The following is a 20,322-nucleotide window of genomic DNA, read 5'->3' on the forward strand; positions in this document are numbered from 1 at the left end:
GGACAGCCTATAGGCAGGTCATTGAAGCACCTCAGGGCAGGTAGGTAATGGAAAGAGACAAAAGCCAGGCAGTAAGAACAGTGAGAGTGAAGACCCAGAATCTGGAAAAGGGTCTGCCCTTCCTTCTAGATAAAGAAAGGAGCCAATGTGGTTGGAGCAGAGACCACAAAGGCAGAAAACATGTGTATCTGTGTATCCCCATCATTGATTTAGTAACATCATCCACTGAGCAGCCCTTTTAGAACCTGGAGTACACGTAACTTCCAGAAGGCCTGCACCAGGAAATTACAGAAATATTTGCTGAAGGGATGAATGACTCCGTCTTCCTTCATAAGGCTCAGAGAGGACTAGGCAGTTGCCATGCTCCTGACATCCTCCCATAGTAGTGGCCTTGAGTGATGGGGTAAGGATGCAGGGATGTTTCCAAGTCACTGGTACACAGTAGTTACCTTGTTTGCCACATTTACTCTTGCACCAGTAGCACAAGGTGGTATCGATTTGTCTTTTGTGTGTATTGAGGAACTGAAGTTCCTTTGACCAACAGCAGCTGATGGTGACAACTTCTAACTACCGAGTCCGTGTTCTTCTCAATCCTTAGCCCAGCTTATTCTCCCATACTTTGTCTCCTAAACAGACCTTGAACCAAAGCATCTCAAAATTTTAAATGCTGACTCCCTAAAACCCACTTTTTAAAAAGTAGACAAGACAGTCACACAGACATGACTTGGGCCCTTAAAAATGTGGCCAACTGGCACATAAATGGATGTAGTCTGTTTCTAAATTGTTGCTTTAAATTTTGCCTGCATAACTTTGGAGCTGGTAGTTTTGTTTGCTTTTTAATATATTTTTGACACTACTTATGTGCAGAGGAATGGTACTTCATGCCTTCATGTCTCTTCCCCAAGGAGGCAAGCTGAGACTGTAGAGGGGCCACTGTAGGGAATGTGCACCCACAGGATGAAATAGTCCCAGTGGGAGGGTTTAGGAGTCAGTGACAGTGTTATCATGCTGGTAGTTTTTTGTTTTTTTGTTTTTTTGGTTTTTTTTGTTTTTTATTTTATTGTTGGTTGTTCAAAACATTACATAGTTCTTAATATACCATATTTCACAGATTGATTCAAGTGGGTTATGAACTCCCATTTTTACCCCGTATACAGATTGCTGTGTCACATCAGTTACATTTCCATTGATTTACAAATTGCCTTTCTAGTGACTGATGTATTCTGCTGTCTATCCCATTCTCCACTATCCCCCCTCCCCTCCCCTCCCGTTTTTTTGTTTTTTGAACAAAGTATTTTACAAAAACATGGACATGTGACACATCAACATTTTCTACTTTTTCCTGTTTCTGTATTTCCAATAATAATTCTATCAAATATATCTTCAATAAGTTTGGGATCAAGTTAAAGATTTATCTTTGGATAAATAGATTTGTATTCTTTATACCTATCCCAGTCCAGTGAAAAGATATAAAAGGAACATCTTACGTAAAGGAAACACATTGATAGATTCTTTCTTTTGACACCTTGAGTCATGTACTAATTTGCAGATTTTTCTGTTCATCAGAAAAGCAAAACATCTTACACAGGGGCAAAAGCCATGTGTCTGCTGTACCTGGTTCCCTGTGCCCTGTGTACCCTGAGACTTGAAAGTGAGCCAGGATTTGAAAATATTGGATTGGGATGATGATGTTTTTTAAACACCTGGCTAACTTAATATAAAATGTTTACATTTCATTTTTCTGGCATCGGGTTTTCTATGTGGGTGGTGGAAGATTTCCTGTAAGTTTTGCAAGTTCCAGAGCAAGGATAGTTGTAATATGTACCCTCTGTGGTCACAGCAAGAGGAAGGACAGTTTCTTAACCTGCTGTCGTTACCACATGTTTAGGTAGATGCTGTCTATTACAGCATCAACTCCCAAACTTTTTCAAGTTCACAGGTATGTTAATGAAAATGAATAAGAATGGTGTTTTTAGGAATTCCAAATATTGAATCTTGGAGATAGATCATCTTTTCTCTAAATGTGTGCTCTGGTCGGAATTGCTGCCTACAGTACCTCGTGGGTGAAACGGATATTTCGAGCATGACTGAGCTTATTAAGAGCCCTGCGGCGCTTCCTCTACTGGGGTTTAGAAATTTCAAAGGATGGGGGTGGAGAGGGGTGAGGAATTATGGGCATGCAGTGTGGAGAGGGCAGGAGGATGGAAGTAACAGGTTCAGAATGTATTATCTGTGCCCCTACAGACTCTAGCGTGGGCTGAGAATGTTAATTTAGCAAGATAAGGTCTCCCAGTCTGTGAAACAGGAGAACGTGGACTTAAGGAAAATTTAGGTGCTATTTATTTAGATGGGAGTAAGGGGAGTGAAGCTGGGCAAAAATGCATTTAATAGGCTGTACTTAGACTGAGAGAAGTATGATTGTGAAGTTAGGGACAAGCACAATTAGGAAGGAGTACATTCAGTAGGCAGTTTCAGAATTGAAAAGTGAGAAAAAAATCCATTTGAAAATTTACAATAATATTAAAGGAGATGTGGGTTGTTTATGAAAAGGGGTTGCATGTTTATAAAGGTTGAGAAATGCTGCTGTTTTTAGAGACATAAGGTATGGGGACATCATGATGTGACAAGAGCCCTGGGCTCAGAGGCTTGAGACCTACCTATTCAGCCCAACCCTTGTGAGCAGTATGAGTTTTGTAGCTTCAATTCTTTGGACTTCTCTTTCTTCATCTGCCAAATGAAAACATTCGACTGGATGCCTGAGTTCTCGGGTTGCTTTCAGCTCAGAATCTTGTTACTCCTTCCTTTGGACATTCATCTCATTTCAAAGATGCTCTCCAGCTCCTCAGTGAAGCAGAACCCTCCTTCCTCCTCCCTTCTCCCTCTCCCCTCTCCCAGACCTTAGGTGAGAGGTCCTCCTGGGTGAATAGGGGAAAACAAGAAGTCTTTCCCTTCTTCAGAGTGCTTCATTTAACAACGTTGCACAGTCTGGCTCACACTGCAGTGAACAAACGCTGACTTCAGCCTTTACCCTGGGTTTCAGGTCACTCTGATTGTTTGCAAAAAAAAAAAAAAAAAAATTGTTGTCACTTACCAGTACTTGTTCTCTCAGTGAGTAAAATGCATACACATCCCGCGGGATGTTGCACACCAGTTTGCAAGCACTACAGCTTCCGCACCTTGACCTCTTGGGCCCTCTGCTCTAGAATGAGGATGTTCTGGTATCTCATGAGACAGCAGTTGTTTTGACATGAGCTTCAAGGAAGTTGCTACATCACTTATTCCTTTGAAGAAGAGGGGAAAAAAGATAACTCTTTAATATTTTCAGATCCTTATTTTCAGGTTGAGTCCAGAATTTTGGAAAAGATTTTTGAAGAAGAGCTATATGCTTGAGATGCTTTGGGGGAGGCAGATGACTAGTTTGGGGTTTTACCATATTCAGGCAAAGAGTTTAAAAGTTGATTTGGGAAGTACAGTCATGTGTCCTACAAGTTGCTGTCTACAGATCCCTTCACTTAGTAAGTAAACCTTATACATCCTCCAAACATATGGATTCATGGGCATAATCCTTGGAACTCGAGTGCAATTTGACCCCTTTTTTGGTTTTGAACTTTTTGTGCAAATTGCTTCAGTCTTCAGACCAAGGATGGAATACAGGAATGATTTTAGAATGTGGCTTGCAAGTTTGGAGTTTCCTTTTTACTCTGCACTGAAGAACTTTCCTGCTTGCTTTGTTTTTACAAAGTTCTCCTCAGTGTTAAAAGTTCCTTAATCTTTCAAAGAAAAGTCCAATGAACTCTGAAAATAAGACTAAAGTATACATCAGAACATGCTTGAGAGGTAATGAAAACATTACCTCCCAACATTAAGGATATGAAATGGGATGAAGGCGGCTACGTCATGAAGAAGTTATGAACCCACATGTATCTTCCAAGCACAGATGGGCTTCAGCACTGCTAGGGTTGCTGTGCTTGACCTTTTGCAGCCCATCCCAGAGGGGTCGTATAATTTTATAAAATTATAAGGTAAATTACAGGCTTCATACCACAGTGTCTGAAGGGCAAACCCTTGAATTCTCCACCCCACTTTTCAGAGATGACAGTAGGCTTTGTCATATTTTGCTAACCATTCTAGCTCTCCTAGACCACAGATGATATTTGGGCTGACAACAATATAATTCACTTGATAGTTTGGGCAATACTCTGGAGGGAACCAAATGCTTAAAATCAGGAAATGATACTAGATACTTAATGGTTCAAGTGCACTGCCCCTCCACTCACAAAAAATAGAAACTAAGCAACACAAAGTAAAAGCCAGCATAATTCCCTGGGAATGGCAAGTGTTTTTCTGCGCGCGCGCGTGCCTGCGTGCATGCGTGTGTGTGTGTATAATAGTAGTCACCGCAAGGCTGTTCCAAAATTGATAGATGTATATTTTCATATTTTTCTGAGATACTTTTGAATCATTAGATCAGCTAATTATAAGTTGCATATATTTTTTGCAGGTGGGGGTGTTCTGTGATCCAGATGTCTAAAAACATTGATTCTCATGAGGCTTCTGTTAACCAGAATACATGATTGAATATCTAATTATCAGGGACGACCTGTTCTACCATCCTGAATAACAGTTTACTTTAAAAGTGTGGTTGATCTTTTGTGATTTCTATACTATATAAAAATAACTTTAACTTCAGGGAATGGGGCAAGCAAACAGATTTGATAATGGAAAAGAGTAACATGGTATTTTAGCATATGATACACTCTGAAATAAATGTTGACTAGTCTTAACTAGTGTGCCATCAAAAAGTAATAAAATACAAGGAGGGACCACCAGAGATGCTGGAAAGGTAAAAAATGAATTGGCTTAAGTTATTGGTCTGTAGCTCTTGCTACAGACCTTGGGTATTCCTTGGGTAGATTTGATTACCAAAAAAGAGAGATTAAATTTACACATAAAGCATTTTCTCCCCAAGCCACACCCAACAAATTTTTAAGGCACAATACCACGTTTCAAAAGTGCATTACTTCTTTAAGAGCTCATACAAATTTAAATATAGTCATGTACTGTGTAAGGATGTTTCAGTCAATGACAGATTTAACAGACCACATACACGACAGTGGTCCTGTAAGATTATATTGCTCATGACATCATCACTGTCTTAGTTTGTGTAAGTATACAACATGATGTTCACATTCTGACTGTACCCTTATTATTAAGTGATGCATGTCTGTAGGTAATAAAAATCTTAAAGTTGCAGAAAGAAAATGAAACCAATGATAACAGACATTGAGAGGTGACACAAATGGCCAAAAAATATGGGAAAAACAATACAGCTACAAGAGCAGCCACAGAATTGAGGTGAGGTGCCTGTTTCTCTTTCTGACATCAGGGAAAAAAAAGAAAAATGGGGCTTTATGAGCCATGTTTTTTTTTTTTTTTTTTTTTTTTTAAGATTTGCTTCTCTTCAGGTTGTATCAAAAATGTACTGTGGTTGCTAGGCTTATTGTTCAAAAGAAATTTCCAAAAGTGTTTTGGCAAATTGTGATGTGGTTGGAGAAGTTTGTTTCATCGTAAGCAGCCAGCTCTAGAGAGGCTGTTCTTATTCATTTATTCGTCATCTATGAACAGGTGAAGCACATGTGTACAGGTTTGCACGCAAAAATTTAAACCCCACAGATACTGTAAAAGTGTACCTCCACAGATTTCTTATATGTTTATCACAGCCTCCTGATAAAGAGTTCTGTTGCTGACAAAATTTTATCCAAAACATTGTGAAGTTCTCTAAGTAGTTGTTTCCCTAGGAGTGATAGTGCTCAGTCATTTTGAATATGTTGACATAAATGTTTATGTGTGGAATGGGGCTGTTGCATAGGTTGTTGAAGAATTGTACCTTTTAGACTAACAATTCTACCAAAATCAATAGAAAGCTATATAACCTTGAGCGTCTACGGGTATGTATGTCAGTAGCATTGATACTTGGGTCAACACAAGGAAGGTATGTGATTGCCCAGAAATGGCCTCAACACTGTTTTAAGAGATACAGCCAAAACCACAATGCTGGAGGCCTCTCCCTCTAAGCTTGGCCTCCACTTGGTCAAAACAGCCCCTGATTTGTCCCTACGGGACACAGGCCTGCCTTGTTAGGAAATGAGCAACATTTAGGAGGCCACAATACCTCACATAACTCTGTGTACAGTAACAGAGAGTGGAAATAGGGCTGTAAGCACGAACAACCAGGCAAGTTATAAATATAGAATACTCTCTCAATTCCACTTTAGTTAGTCATGGAGGGACAGTGTGAGTTTTATAAACTTATAAGGAATATACAAACAGTTCCAAATTTAAAATAACTCAGAGTAATTTTTAAGTGTGTGAAAGAGTATTTTTTCCACCCTGTCCATTTAAGCATCTGTGACAGGCAGTCAGAAGTGATCCTTGTCTCTGTGTGCTCCAGCCCATGCTCATAGCACTGGAGAAGAACTACTCAGGAGAGTTGCCATTCTGCAGAATTCTCCTTTCTTTTTTTGAGAAAGAAAAAATAAAGGTGGTGAGAGAAACACTCACTCTGTGTTCATGTGTGAAACCACCCAGCCCACGCTGGCCTTGCTTGTGGCTCCCTGGAGCCCCATCCATCTGGTCTGAACCCCAGTGTCAGCCCTCTTTGTCTTTGTCTTTGAGTCCCACCCCATCTGTCTGTTTTCCAAATTTGTATGTAGGCTCTGAACGGACTTTAAAATAATTTTGGGGACAGTTTTAAGTGCACTAAAATTGATTTTTTTAAAAACTAGTCTGTTTCTTGAAAATACAGAAATAGTTAAAGGAATAGATCAAACACCCACCCATCTTTCTTATTTATTTTTATGTGGTGCTGAGGATCGAACCCAGTACCCCACACATGGTAGGCAAGCATTCAGCCACTGAGCTACAACCCCTGAGCCTCCCCAATCTTTCTTAATATTGGACATTATTTCTTTTCTTTTCCCTTACTGTCATCTAAGGAGACCAGGTGTGATGCAGCCCCAACTTCACTTGCCAGGAATTTCTACAGAAATTAGGCTTTTTGTATATATGTACTCCGTATCAGTAGAGCAGGTGGCATGCTGATATGAAGCAGAGAGGAACAGCATGGTGGATGACCATTTCTCCACAGATCAGGTGGCTCTTTTTTCCCCCTGATAATCAAAGAATGATATAATTTAATCATTTTGATAGTTATCAAGTTTTTCTTCCTTTAGAATAAATTGAGAATGCAGATATATTTTGGGGTCCCAACAGGCCTCTCTCACCAACTTCAGACTGACGTACCTGTGATTTTATTACTACATGTTAATAAAAAGACTTGTAGAGCTCTTTTTCCTATGGTGTAATCATGAAAGCCAAAATTTCTGAATGAAAATCGGGAGGAATGGAGTAGTGATAGGTGCCACACCAAAGATGAACCTTGAAAGCATTAGGCTAAGTGGAAGAAGCTTACAAAAGACACCCTTGTATGGTTTCATTAAATGAAATGTTCACAATAGGTAAATTGATAAGAGACAGAGTAAGATTAGTGGCTGCATAGGACAAGAGAGAAGATAAGGGAACGGGGAAAATGGCTGATGAGTAAGGGCTTTTCTTTGGGGTGATGAAAATATTCTAACATCTATTAATGTGGTATTTGCACAACTGTGAATATATCGAAGGCCATAAAATTTTGCATGTTAAGTGGGTGGGTTGTAAAGTATTATGAATTATATCTCAATAAAGACATAATAAAAATGTGTAAAAAAGAGAAAATCATCTAACCCACACTAACCAAAGACAGCAACTGAGCCGGAAGAATTCCTGAGCTACCTCCTGCTTCTTAGTCTTTGTTGTTCATTATAATTTCCTTTGCAACCAAAGATGTCTTTACTCTTACTACCAGCTCTTTCAATCTCTATTTAATAATGATGCTATTCATAACTTTCCTCCTCTGGTCTCTTGGTTGCCCTTTTTGTGGTGTTTGTTTTCCTGTTGTCTCAGTATTCTGCCCAGCATTGCTTGTTGGTTTCTGAGTCTTCAGTGATCGTGGGCATTGTCAGTAGGTGATTATTTCTTTCACTCATTAATGAAATGTTCAATGTTCACAGATGTAATCAACAGCCAAACCTTGTGTCTTACCTTCTGTACTAGACCATGAGAATCCATGGAACTTGGCTATTTTGAGAACTTCCAGAATATGTTCTACCAGAGGAAAAGGATAGGACAACATTTTTTCTTTTCCTCCATGATAAAGTTTTCAGTCTTGCTAAGCTGTATGGACTGCTAAAGAGAATGAAATCTGATTATCTAATCTCATTAGAAGGACTTTTTTCAGTGGAACTGGCTCTGTGGGTCATTGAGTCTTCTGGGTCTTTTAAGTCTTATTTTCTGAAATCACAGTCATTTCTACATAGTTACATTTGCCCTGCAGAGTGTGCCACAGTGAGTAATGCCTTCCAGGAGAGAAGCTGCTGCTTCAGTGTTATAACTTAGCAGTGACCCTTGCAGATACCTGATAAGATCCAGCCTTGCAGATTTATACTGGAAAAATTTACCTTGCAAGTTCCATGTACTATAACTCAATAAATAGAGAAAGCCAAATTGTTATATCATATCTCCTTGAAAATGTTGGACCCTTCTTCAGTATCATGTTCTGTGGATTTTGTCCTTCAGACCAAGTAGTGTAATTCAGTGGGGAGACAAGAGTGCCTGGACTTGTGATGTATTTCTTTCTGATGTATGCATGCTTTAAAAGAAAAGTAGCATGAAAGGAACTCTACAATCATTTCCTGTCAGATAGCAAAGACATGCAAAAACAACATGCCACCATAGAAGGTTGTTAAGGGTAAAGAGGCTGCCATAGATGGTCAGGAGAGTCTGGGTTGAAGCCCAGTTTTGTAGTTTAACAACTCTGTGTCCCTGAATGAGTTATTTTATCACATAGTGCCTCCATTTGATCACTACAAATGAGGATAATGATACTGACCCTGTGTGATTGTTAGGGGGATTAAATTAAATAATGTGATACTTAATGTACTCTCAGGTATATGGAAAATATTCAGTGAAAATTACCTTTATGTTAATAAGCAGTCCTGTATTCAGACTCTGATATAAAGTGCATTCATGTAGGAGAAACATAGTTATTGTGGGGAAAAAAAGAAAGACCTAGGAATTTCAGATGATTAGAAGCTCAGCATAAATCCAGTAAGTATGATGATGTTAATTTTTCTTCAGATCGCACAAAGAGAGTCCAGGCAAGTTGCCTTGATCTGTTAGTCTCAGAATATTCCATCAGTTCAAATGCCTTCTGTGCTATTGGGTAGTTTTATGGGCATGTTAAAGAGTAGCAGTGTTCATGTAGGTTGCATAAGCTATGACTGAATAAGGCATTTGTAAAGAGGCCAGGGTCACCATCCTGGGACACTAGAGTTATTGTATTTGCAAATCTGAGCTGGAAAAGAAGGTACTATCTCCCCTGTGCATCAGGAGAGGACTGAGAATGTGTCCTCTAGAAAAGTCCATTTCCCTTGAGTGTGGAGGAGCTGAGTCAAGATTAGTGCTGTCTAGCTATGAAGTGGCACTTCCTCTAACGAGTTTGCTTATATGCTGCTTGAAGTATCACCTAGGTTTTTGTAGAGAAGTGTTTTAGATTGGCATGATATGAGAGACCTGTAAACTTTCTTTCATCTCTGAAAGAGTTGATTGAATGATCAGGAGTGACTGCGTAAGTACACGTTGCTGCTGTAGTGGGCCAGGCAGACCTCATGGCTCTAGGAGCTTCATGTACATGGCTGCCTGCCTAGTATTCTGGTATTTCATGCTTTAAAGTAGTCCTGCAACCCAGTGTCACCTCAGAAGGAATGGAAGATGAAGAAGAGAGTTAAAGGGGGAGTAGTAAGGTGTGAAAGTATGTAACTTCTTGCCTGCTCTATACCCTAGTATTTTAGAAAGTTCACATGTTAACACATGGGAGCCTTCTCCAGGCATCTTCCTGTTAAGAAAGAAGCAGACTCAAATCTGAGTCTTAAAGCCTTTCAAAGTCTACAAGGAGTAATTCCTTTGTATGTACTCAACCCCTGAGAAAATGGGAGATTTTAACCCACTATGTTAACAGTTTAAAAACCTGTGTGTCTAGCCTTTTCCCTGACCAGCCTTGCTGTGCACATGGAGAGGTGCTCTAATGTCCTTTTCTGTGAGCCCTTACAGGCATCCCCAAAGCTCTGGCTTTCTTATAACCTTTGATTGGGCATCTTTCTTTTTAGTTAGAATCTGAAGATACTTCAGTTTCTCTAAATTAAAATGGTGTCTCTTCTAGATCTGGCTACTCTGGGGTTGTTCTCTCCAGAACAGAAGGTGTTTTCTTTTTGGCATTATAAAGAGGAATTTTGGGCAATGTGATTTTTTTTTTCTGTTATGAACATTTAAGACAGAGTTTACCCAAGAACTTTCCTTCACTGTTCATAACTAAACCCATGTAGCGGCTATGATTTTCCAGGGAGAAGCTTGTTTGTTTGGAAGTCACCTGGGATTTCTAAGCATAAATTCAATGAGGTTTTCCTTTAGCTATTCCTTGCAGTGACCAAGAACTTGACAGGTTCTTCTTGTCTTCCTTTCTCTTTCTCTGTCTGTCTCTGTCTCTCTCACTCTCCCCCTCCTTCCCTCTCCACCCCCTACCCACCTAATTTAGCTTTGCTTTGTGGATTTAAACATTTTCCAGTGAGCCTGCTTTTCCATTATGGCACACTTAGAGAACTTCAACCAATGGGCTGGGATGGAATACAGTGATTCTCTCGGAGGAATGTGTGACAAGATAACCTGAAGGCAGATTGAAGAATATTTTATTGGACTGGGGTTGTGGCTCAGTGGCAGAGTGCTTGCCTCACACATGTGAGGCACTAGGTTCAATCCTCAGCACCACATAAAAATAAATAAACAAAATAAAGATATGGTGTCCATGTATAACTAAAACTTATTTTTTAAAGAATATTTTATCGAATAAAGACCCTCATGGCTCATCTGCTGGCCTATGTGAATGCAGCACTGGCCCCTGCCAGGCTGTTCCCATCCTTTGTGACAGTGGGTTCCCTGAAACTCTCAGTAGTCAATCATGGCTCCTATAGATGAGGAAACTCTTTTTGAGTAATAAAGTAGAACTTCCAACCAAACTGCAAGGGGTCCTTAGTTCTTTGGTCTGCCTTTGCCTTCAGGGGCAGAGACATGCAGGTGTCATGAGCAGCCTGCAAGGATATGGCTTTTTTTTATTCCCTCTCTGGTTAATTTGAAGACCAAAGAGCAAGCAGCAAGGTATTATTGTTGTGAGACTTAGAAAAACTCCACAAATGTATCTTTATCATCACTTAGGCTTGTGATTTGTGTCACTGATAGAGACTGGAATAGAGGAACAGGACTGAAGATTCACAGATGTATATGCCGAAATCCACTTAAGACCTTTTTTTTTTTTTTTTTTAAGGAATGGGGCATTCTAAAAGAAGCAGGAGTTTCTGTGGGTACTGGTGGACCCCTATGAGCAATGGTATGCCCTGCCATTCTGTCCTGGCCATCCTCAGATCTCCCTATTTTCCACTTCACCCACAATCCCTTGTCTGTCTGTCTATTAACCATGCCCCATGGCATTTCCAGCCCGACTGTTCCTGATCACAACCGTAAAATGGCATGGTGGGCATTTTCCACTTGGATGTGTACCCAAAAAACAACAACAAAAAAAACCCATTATATCCCAGACTGAAATGATCTTTCTGAAACCCTCAAAGGGGGGCAAAAAAGGGTGTGTGTGTGTGTGTGTGTGTGTGTGTGTGTGTGTGTGTATGTGTAGAGAGAAATTCTCCATGATATATCTTGAATCTGCCCTGCTTTTTCCTATATGCACTGCTGTCCTTTGATTTAGGCCACTGTCACTACTGAAGAAAATGGCTGCCTTCTAAAATGCACCTCTGCTCTTGGAACTCCCTACTGAAAAATCAGTCCTTTCCTATAATAGTCTTGACTCCAGTTGGTGGGTTAAAAGTCCATTTCAGGCTCTCTGCCTTAGGGTTCAGCAGGTACTCTCACCCTTCCATCTCCACAGCCTCCATTCTTCAGACATGTGGTGTACCTGTGGTTCTCTTAGCCATACACCCCATGATCTCTGCCAACACCCCTACATACCTGCTAGCTGCTGCTTATTATTCAAACTTAAGTCTGAAGTCCGATTACCTGACAACCATCTAAATAGGTCCTTTGCTTGCCCTTTCAGTATTCCCACTCTGGTCCTCAGGGTGTGAGCCCAGGAGGACTGAGATGTATCCCTAAGGCTAAGGTCAGAAGGAGCCTTTCTCATTCCCTCCCTCTCCTGAGCCAGCTGCCCTCTAGGGGAGCATGCAGACAGCCCAAGGAGAACTTCTGGTTGCGCTTGGGGATACCCTGTGATCAGATAATCCATTTAGAGCCCCCTCCTCCCTCTTCTTATCTCTCTTTTCTTCCCCTCCCATGGTGTTAGATGGAGACATGACAAGACAAGAGAACACAGAATTTCTTTGAACCATGTGTCTCCTTGATGATGTACTTTGAAGGTTCCCAGTTCACTTTCCTGAACTTTATAGCAGTTGATCTTTATGTATAATAATCAGTACCTATTAGAAAAATCGGGAACAGTGGTAGGTCACTTAGGGCAATCCAGAATAACTAAGGCATCCCTAAACTACTTTGTATTTTGATTCAGAAACTTTATTTTATTTGAACATCTACAAATTAGTTCTATCCTCTAGAAATTATTTGGGATTAAAATTGTTTATATTGTAAAAAATTTAAAAATGTATGGTTAAGTGGCCCTTTCATTTTTTGTTCCTTGCCAAGAGATTGAGTCGTCCATCTTTTCTTCCAGCAGAGCATTTTATTATCACATTGTTTTTAAAATGGTTTCTCTGGCGGGGTACAGTGGTGCACCTGTGTAATCCCAGTGGCTCTAGAGGCTGAGGCAGGAGAATCAAAGCCAGCCTCAGCAACAGTGAGGCATTAAGCAGCTCAATGAGATCCTGTCTCTAAATAAAATACAAAATAGAGCTGGGAATGTGGCTGATAGTCCAGTGCCCCTGAGTTCAATGCCCAGTACCCCTGCGCCACAAGAAAATGATTTTTCTGGGTTCAAGATCACTGAAGAATTTACTGGCAAAAGCAAAATCAATTTTTTTTTAAATCCTGGAAATAATTTAATAAATACAAGGATTCTGGGGAGGGAGAGAGTTAGTGACCTATTTTCCTCTTCTCCCAAAATAAAGAGAATGACTCTTTAAATGTATAGCCTCATTTTTATATGATCGAGACCCTAAACTAGTCTACTCAATGGTTGGTGTGGGACATTGGTGTTAGCTTTTCTCATTCTTTTAGATGGGCTTTTGTTTTTATTGTTGGTCATTGTAAGAATTCCAAGGAATAGAAAGATCTCATGGGCAAAATCAATTTGCTTTGTCCTCTGTGCATTTGTTAGTTTATAGTAGTTTTTATATTCCTCTCAATTTTAAAAGTTGAGATGCCTTTAATCACACTCTGAATGGTCCTTATTCTCAGAAGCTAGGGAAGAGGTTCCCTTCCTTCCCCCATAGCACCATAATTGGGAAATTTGGTTACTGGACTAAATTTTAAGTTTTGGCACTCATGTGGAGCAGCCATCCATCTGCTGGCGAGACACACTGCCTGGGGCTTTTCAAGAAATCCCTTAATAGGCCTGAACACTAATAATATTTATATACATTGAGATGAGGCAAAATTTACAGTATGCTTCTGGAGCTGGCAGCAGTACTCTCTAATCCCAGACTTCCTCGTGTTCTCCTGCCTGCTTCCTGGAATCCTCTTGGAGTGTGCTTCAGAGAGAGGAACACCAGCTTCCTGCCTGAAGCCACTACTTATTTATGGAGTTTGTCACCTTTCCTTCTTATAGTCTCCTCTTCTCCTCATCACACCTCATATCCATTTCCCTGCAAAGAATGGATGTGTATTTATACACAGTTTGCACCAGTTAGTATAAAGGAACCCATTGATTTGGGATTCTTTGAAGAGGGATTGTTCTTTAAAAAAAAAAAAAAAAAAGATCTTAACTAGTTAAACTTTTCTGAAATTTATTTGGAAGTAGCTCCTGTTACTTGGAACCAACCTGACTTCTCCAGCTTATGTGTTGTTTGTGGCACTCAGTTCCCTTTAATTTATCCCTTTGGGGGATTTCAGTGGACCCCTGCTCAGACATGCTATTTCCTGTGGAAGGGGTAAGGGTGTTGGAAATGCAAAATATATCTAACAGGTACTTTGTCAGCTATTTGTTTGCTTTTCTTTCTCATCCTGGGAAAGCCCAATATTTACATTTGTTATGACTGATTGCAAGTGAGTTCAGGGGGACATTTTTCTATTCTTTTAAATGCTCTTGAGATTTTACTACTATGAATCGCTATTTGAACTTAAAGTCTGTTACTCATCATTTTTATGGCATTTTCTTTGCATTGTAAGTGAATAAAAAGGAGTTCTGCAAGTTAATATTGGTCCCAGTTAGTCTCTGATGGTGATTGTAAGATTCATAATTTTCCCTTCCTCCAACAAAAAAGGATAGTGGGTAGATGGCTGAAGAGCAGCTCTAAATGAAGTATGTGCCTACAACTGCTGGTATACCTGGAAAGCCAGACTGCGAGCATCATTTTCTGCAGCCAGTTTTATTGATCCTCTTGGATCCATTATATTGCATGAGCTTTGTAGGGTCAACATAATAGGCGGCAAGTCTGTCTGCTTGCCTGATCACTTTTTTGGTTCTGCCTTCCTGAGCACCATACCCACTGTGCTTCTGACAGATGACTTTTTCTAATATAAAACTCTGACCTCTGCCTGAAACTTTCAGGAATTGTCCATTGTCCACCAATGGATAGGCCTTCAGTGCCTCCCTGACATGTCCCCCTCTTCCTCTTGGCAACATGTGACTGGTCCCCATCCCTCTTTGCCATGAGTATCTACTTCTACCACCATAGCAACTCCATTGGTTTTATAAACATTTACATGTGGTGCTCTCTGTGGTATTCTTTATTGCTGTCCTCTTCATCTTTCAGCTCCTCTTCATCTTTCAGCTCCAGCCTCATCACCTCTGCAAATCTTCCTGGCATCCAGGGTTCCCAGAAACATAATACACATTCACTCATTCCTACTTATCTGGTATGTTATGCCTTCCCTGAAGACTGATCCATATACACATCTGTCTGGAACACAGGTGTAGCATATGCTCAATGAGTAGTTGCTAAATAGATAAATAAGGATAGACGGATCAATTTAAAAATCTGAAGTCAGCATATGCAATATCAATGTTTCTTTAGATCTTGAGCTTCGAGGTGACCTCCATAATGGATATATTTGAAATTAAATAGTAATTTAATCTATTTTATTTTTCTATGTTTTTGAGTGAAAGGTGAGGTTGTAGAGAGTATGTATTTGTGTTTGCTGTAAATATACTAGGCTTTAAATTAAATTCATGTTATACTCTTCAAAATAATCATCATGGTTGACAGTATATGTATGTCAATATTTTAGGAGCTCCTGTAACATATTTTTTATGTAATCAGAAATAGTTAACTCCTTGTTATTTGTTGGATAGGTGAGTTTTTTTAAATAGCCAGAAGTCATGGACAAAATGACACACATAATTACAAAATGACGTACATAAACCAACAAGAATGGTTTTCTTCTTCCCTTCTACATAGTTTGAAAGGAGTGTCTTGGTTGGGTTAGTTTAGTTGCATATAATAGCAGTCACTTAAACAAAATGAAAGTTTATTTCCCTTTCACCTAAAGAAGTCCAGAAATAAGCAGTTCAGTGGTAGAGACCAAGTTTCTTTTATATCACTCCACCCTTCTGAAAGTGCTACCTCATGATTCAAGATAGCTGCATAAGCTCCTTGCATTATTTTTGCATTTCAACCAGTGAGGAGGAAGATGGGCATGCCCTCTGTTTAAGAAGTCCTCCAGGAAGTTTCAGTCAGAATATTTGTTTATATCTCACTGGGCAGAACTTAAGACACATAGCCACTTCTAACTGTAATGAAGGCTAGAGATGTAAGATCTATGGACATGGCAATATGCCTAACTAAAAACTGCCAAAAAAGCATAAGCATAAGAAAAAAACAATGGAAAGTAACCTGATGTTCCTGCTACAAGATGATCTCAAGGGAGAAAATTGCAAGATTATTTTAAACTTGACAGTATCATGAGAATTCATCAGTTTTCTTCAGAGGTGACATTTGTTTGAATGTCCCAAGTTCTGATATTGGTTTTTGAATCCATGTTTGCATTGAAACAGAAATTTTTAAATGCAACTAGTAGGTTTGTAGGTTAGTATAAACTTCCCAGAGGAAAGTTTGACTTAGTAAGATTCATCCTGGAAAATGAGCCTAATGAAATGTTGAGGATGTTCATAATGGTAATAGAAGATAATAGGAGACTCCACAATGGGATGTAACGTTACCATTAAACAATCATGAAATTCACTCTATAATGGCCAAAACATTCTTTCTGAATGGCTTGATCCTTCTATTTGTCTTTATATGTCCATGCACATATAAAGGATCCATTGGAGGTGATAATAAAGGGGCCATTTGTGGGCAGATAGATTTGTGCTTTCTTTATACTCCTTCATCTATGCTCTCTGATATTTTTTTCAAGCATGTGTTTTTATAAGAAAAAAAATATTTAGAACCTTCATTCAGTGTTGCACATCAGAGTCAAAAATATACATATTTAAGTAATTCTGTATTGTTTTCCCACTCAAGGAAAAAGTAGGACACACATAATACAAACCAGATTTCATATTTTGTTGATTTATACGTTATTTAGGAGTAAGGCTAACAGCCCATAGAGTGTGATCATTACAGCATTGTTATGGAAATGAGTGCCAACTCATCTCCTTGAGATGTGAATTGTGGATCTGTGGTCATTAAGCACTGCTTTCCCTTGACTTGAGAGGATTGAGTAGGGGAAATGGACTCTAAATTCCTGTGGTCCCCTGGGCTCAGGGGCCTGACAGTGACCATGTGACAAAGTGACTTAAGTTACCTAATAGGTTGGGTTCTGAGTTAAAATAATCATTTATTCAGAGTAAACACTTTATGTGGTTTAAGCAGAAACAAACTTCTAAAGCTGCTTTGTAAACCCAGGTGGCACCATCTTTCCTATATTGTGGTTTAATTATTTTAAAAATAAGCATTTCTACACATGAAGGATTTTGAATTGTTTCCAGAGGGAACACACAGGAGGTGTACCCCCCGCAATCTAATAAAAAAGGAAAAAAAACTTATCCAGGGTTTCAGGAAACCACTGGGGATCTTGGAGTATCACAGTGCCTAAGGGGGTACTGCCATATTTGAAATGTAAGACAGCACCATGCCTTTTAAAGTTCTGATAAACCCTGTGGTTCCTAGAGGGCTTCCCCATGTTCACCTAGGCCTCAGGAACCTCTCACCCCCATTTTACAGATGAGAAAAGCGGGGGATCAAGGTCATTAGAAGCCAGTGGCTCCAAACAAAGAGTACATAAAAGAGACTGGACTTGAAACCTGCCAGTGCTGTCTGCTCTTCTAATACTGGATGAAAAGACAGTGATTCTCTTTGTGGGAATGTCATGGAAGGTCGTGTGCTTGCCTCTTCCACAGGCCATCTGGTGTGGACTGTTGCAGCGGGTGATGCAGCAGGCTGTTGCACCGGCCCTGCTGGGTCTCACCAATTCTCCTCTGTCCCCACAGTGTGCCCGAGCGTGTGCGGAAAGCGGGCTTGCACCGAGAACAATGAATGCTGCCACCAGGAATGCCTGGGCAGCTGCCACGCACCCGACAATGACACAGCCTGCGTGGCCTGCCGGCACTACTTCTATGAGGGCGTGTGTGTGCCTGCCTGCCCGCCCGACACCTACAGGTTCGAGGGATGGCGCTGCGTGAAGCGCGACTTCTGTGCCAACATCCTCAGCGCTGAGAGCAGCGACTCTGAGGGCTTCGTCATCCATGACGGCGAGTGCATGCAGGAGTGCCCCTCAGGCTTCATCCGCAATGGCACCCAGAGGTCAGTGTCCATTGCAAGTCCCAGGGGCTACCAAGGGTGCTCTCTGCCAGTTGCCACAGCTGGTCAGGACTTTCCAGACATTAACCCAACTGGATCCATTTGAGAGGGCTAGTATAACTTACATTTTTTATGAGAATCTGGTAGCAGTTAGCAGGTCCTCACACCCACACATGTGTGTGTGTTTTGCTTTTTCAATTTATGTTTTGTTTTAAAAGTATACTGCCCAACCATTTGAAATTAAGTACCTAGCTTCCTGGGTCTGATGCCTGGAATTTATTCACCTTTTCCTTGTACACTTGCCACACTGCTACCTGAGAGGCAGGGGCCTGTGGTTTTAGATTTTCGTCCTCAGGTTGCTACTAACACTAGCTCAAGGAAAGCTTTGGGAGAGCAAGGGGAAAGAAACATCCCTACAGGATCCTCCAGGCCCATGAGCAGGCCTGGTACATCTTACCGCAGGCATAGGCCCTGTGCATGAACTAGCAGCTGCTGAGGGTAAGCAGTAGCTTAAAGTAAACTGTGTCTCCCATTCCCTTCTCCTTTCTCTCACTCTCTCATCCTCTGACTCCCTCAGTAGTCTTTGTGGCCTTTAGTTTCTTTCCTAAACTTTGAAATTTCACTTAGGAAGTAGAATTCCTTATAACAAATGACATTTCTCCTATCTGTGGCCACTGGGCTTGTATAACTTGTCATTAGTTTATGCTTTTGAAAGTGAGAAATTAGATTTAGTTACAAAATATAGTGATAAAACTTTGGAAGCAAAAGAAGATAGAAGTTTGGGGTTACTATTTCCTCCCCTGCAGCAGAGTAAAGAACTTTTGGGAAAGTTCTGTACCAATGGGATTTATGATTCCTACATAATAAACACCTGAGGACCCTTGTGTATCTGGATTCTTCAGAATAAAACTAGGGAATTATTGATGTAGGTCAATAATAGAGTGCATGGTTGGCATGTGTGAGGCCCTGAATTTGAGTCTGCAATCAATCAATCAATCATATTCTACAAATACAAATTCCATTAGAAATTAGTTTTAAAATTAATAAAATTAGTTTTAAGTATAATATTTGCTGCAATCTGCATCTGTAAACTATAGCAAATAGGTCTTCCTTTTATTTTTTCTCTTAAAGAAGGTTCTGTTTCTAGTGCAATATTTAGTGATGCTGTTTCTACTGCAGGCTGCCATTCAAACCAAGGATAAAACTCATATCCTTTCATAATACTAGGTGTAACACAACTTTTGGCCTGTTATAATTTCTATGAACATTGTAATATAAAAAAATTAACTACTTCAAAATGATAAGTGGGCCAGGAACTCCAATAAGCCAAAAATATATGTGTATTTATTATATCAAAAATAAGGGGCTTGGATTGTGGCTCAATCCATGTGTTAGGTAGAGCACTTGCCTGGTGTGTGTGAGGGACTGGGTTCAATCCTCAGCACCACATCAAAATAAATTAAAAATGAACGTATTGTGTACACCTATAACTAAAAATCTACTGCATTTTACATTTTACTGGCAGCCAGTGTTAGCCAGCTTTCTATTGCTATAACAAAATGTTATATGCTATAACAAAATGATAGTCAACTTATAAGAGACAATTTACTTTGGCTAACAGTTTTAGAGGTTTCAATCCATGGTTGGTTGGCCAGGTAGCCTTTAGACCTATGGCAAGGCAGCACATCATGGCAAGGAGTGTGTGGTGGAGCAAAGCCATTGACCTTGTGGTCAGGAATAAATGAGCCCGGAGAGGGTTTAGGGTCCAATCTCCTCTTCAAATGCATATCCTCAGTGATTAGAAGACCTTCCAATAGGCCTCACATCTTCAAGTTTCTACCAAGTTTTTCCCAGTGGCCTCAAAACTAATCCTTCAACAGGGTAGACCTTTGCAGGAGGTTCTGGTCCAAGCTATAGCACAGCTTTAGGACACAAAGGGACTTTATTGTTGCATATCTGGAGTCCAGGAGAAGTACGTGGTGCCCAGTAAAGGCTCAGCTATAATTCAGACACCACCTCCTTCCTGGGGTGGGGTCAGGAAAGGGATAGCTAGTCCATGAACTTAATACAGTGTCACCTTTGATCTGTACATGTAATTTTTTATGCTACCTGGATGCATTCAGTCATTCTGCAACCACCAGTGCAACAGTCAGAGTGAGAATACTCTATGTTTGCAGTGTTGTTTTTTTCTTTCTCTGCAGGGTATTCTTAAAAAGATGAGCAATTATTTTCCTACCCATTCTTATAGTCTGTT

General features: G+C 40.1%; 1 protein-coding gene across 2 annotated transcripts in view; it reads left to right on the forward strand.

The window, feature by feature from the left end:
- IGF1R (insulin like growth factor 1 receptor) overlaps nt 1-20,322 on the forward strand; it is a 303,322-nt gene that overhangs the window by 220,289 nt on the left and 62,711 nt on the right. For both annotated transcript variants that reach the window (XM_081291213.1, XM_081291214.1), the window contains exon 3: nt 17,759-18,071. In XM_081291213.1, coding sequence (XP_081147339.1) covers nt 17,759-18,071 — 313 coding nt within the window. The remainder of the gene's footprint in view (nt 1-17,758; nt 18,072-20,322) is intronic.

Source organism: Spermophilus citellus (assembly GCF_964194105.1).
Source record: "Spermophilus citellus genome assembly, chromosome: 4".
Lineage (NCBI taxonomy): Eukaryota > Metazoa > Chordata > Mammalia > Rodentia > Sciuridae > Spermophilus > Spermophilus citellus.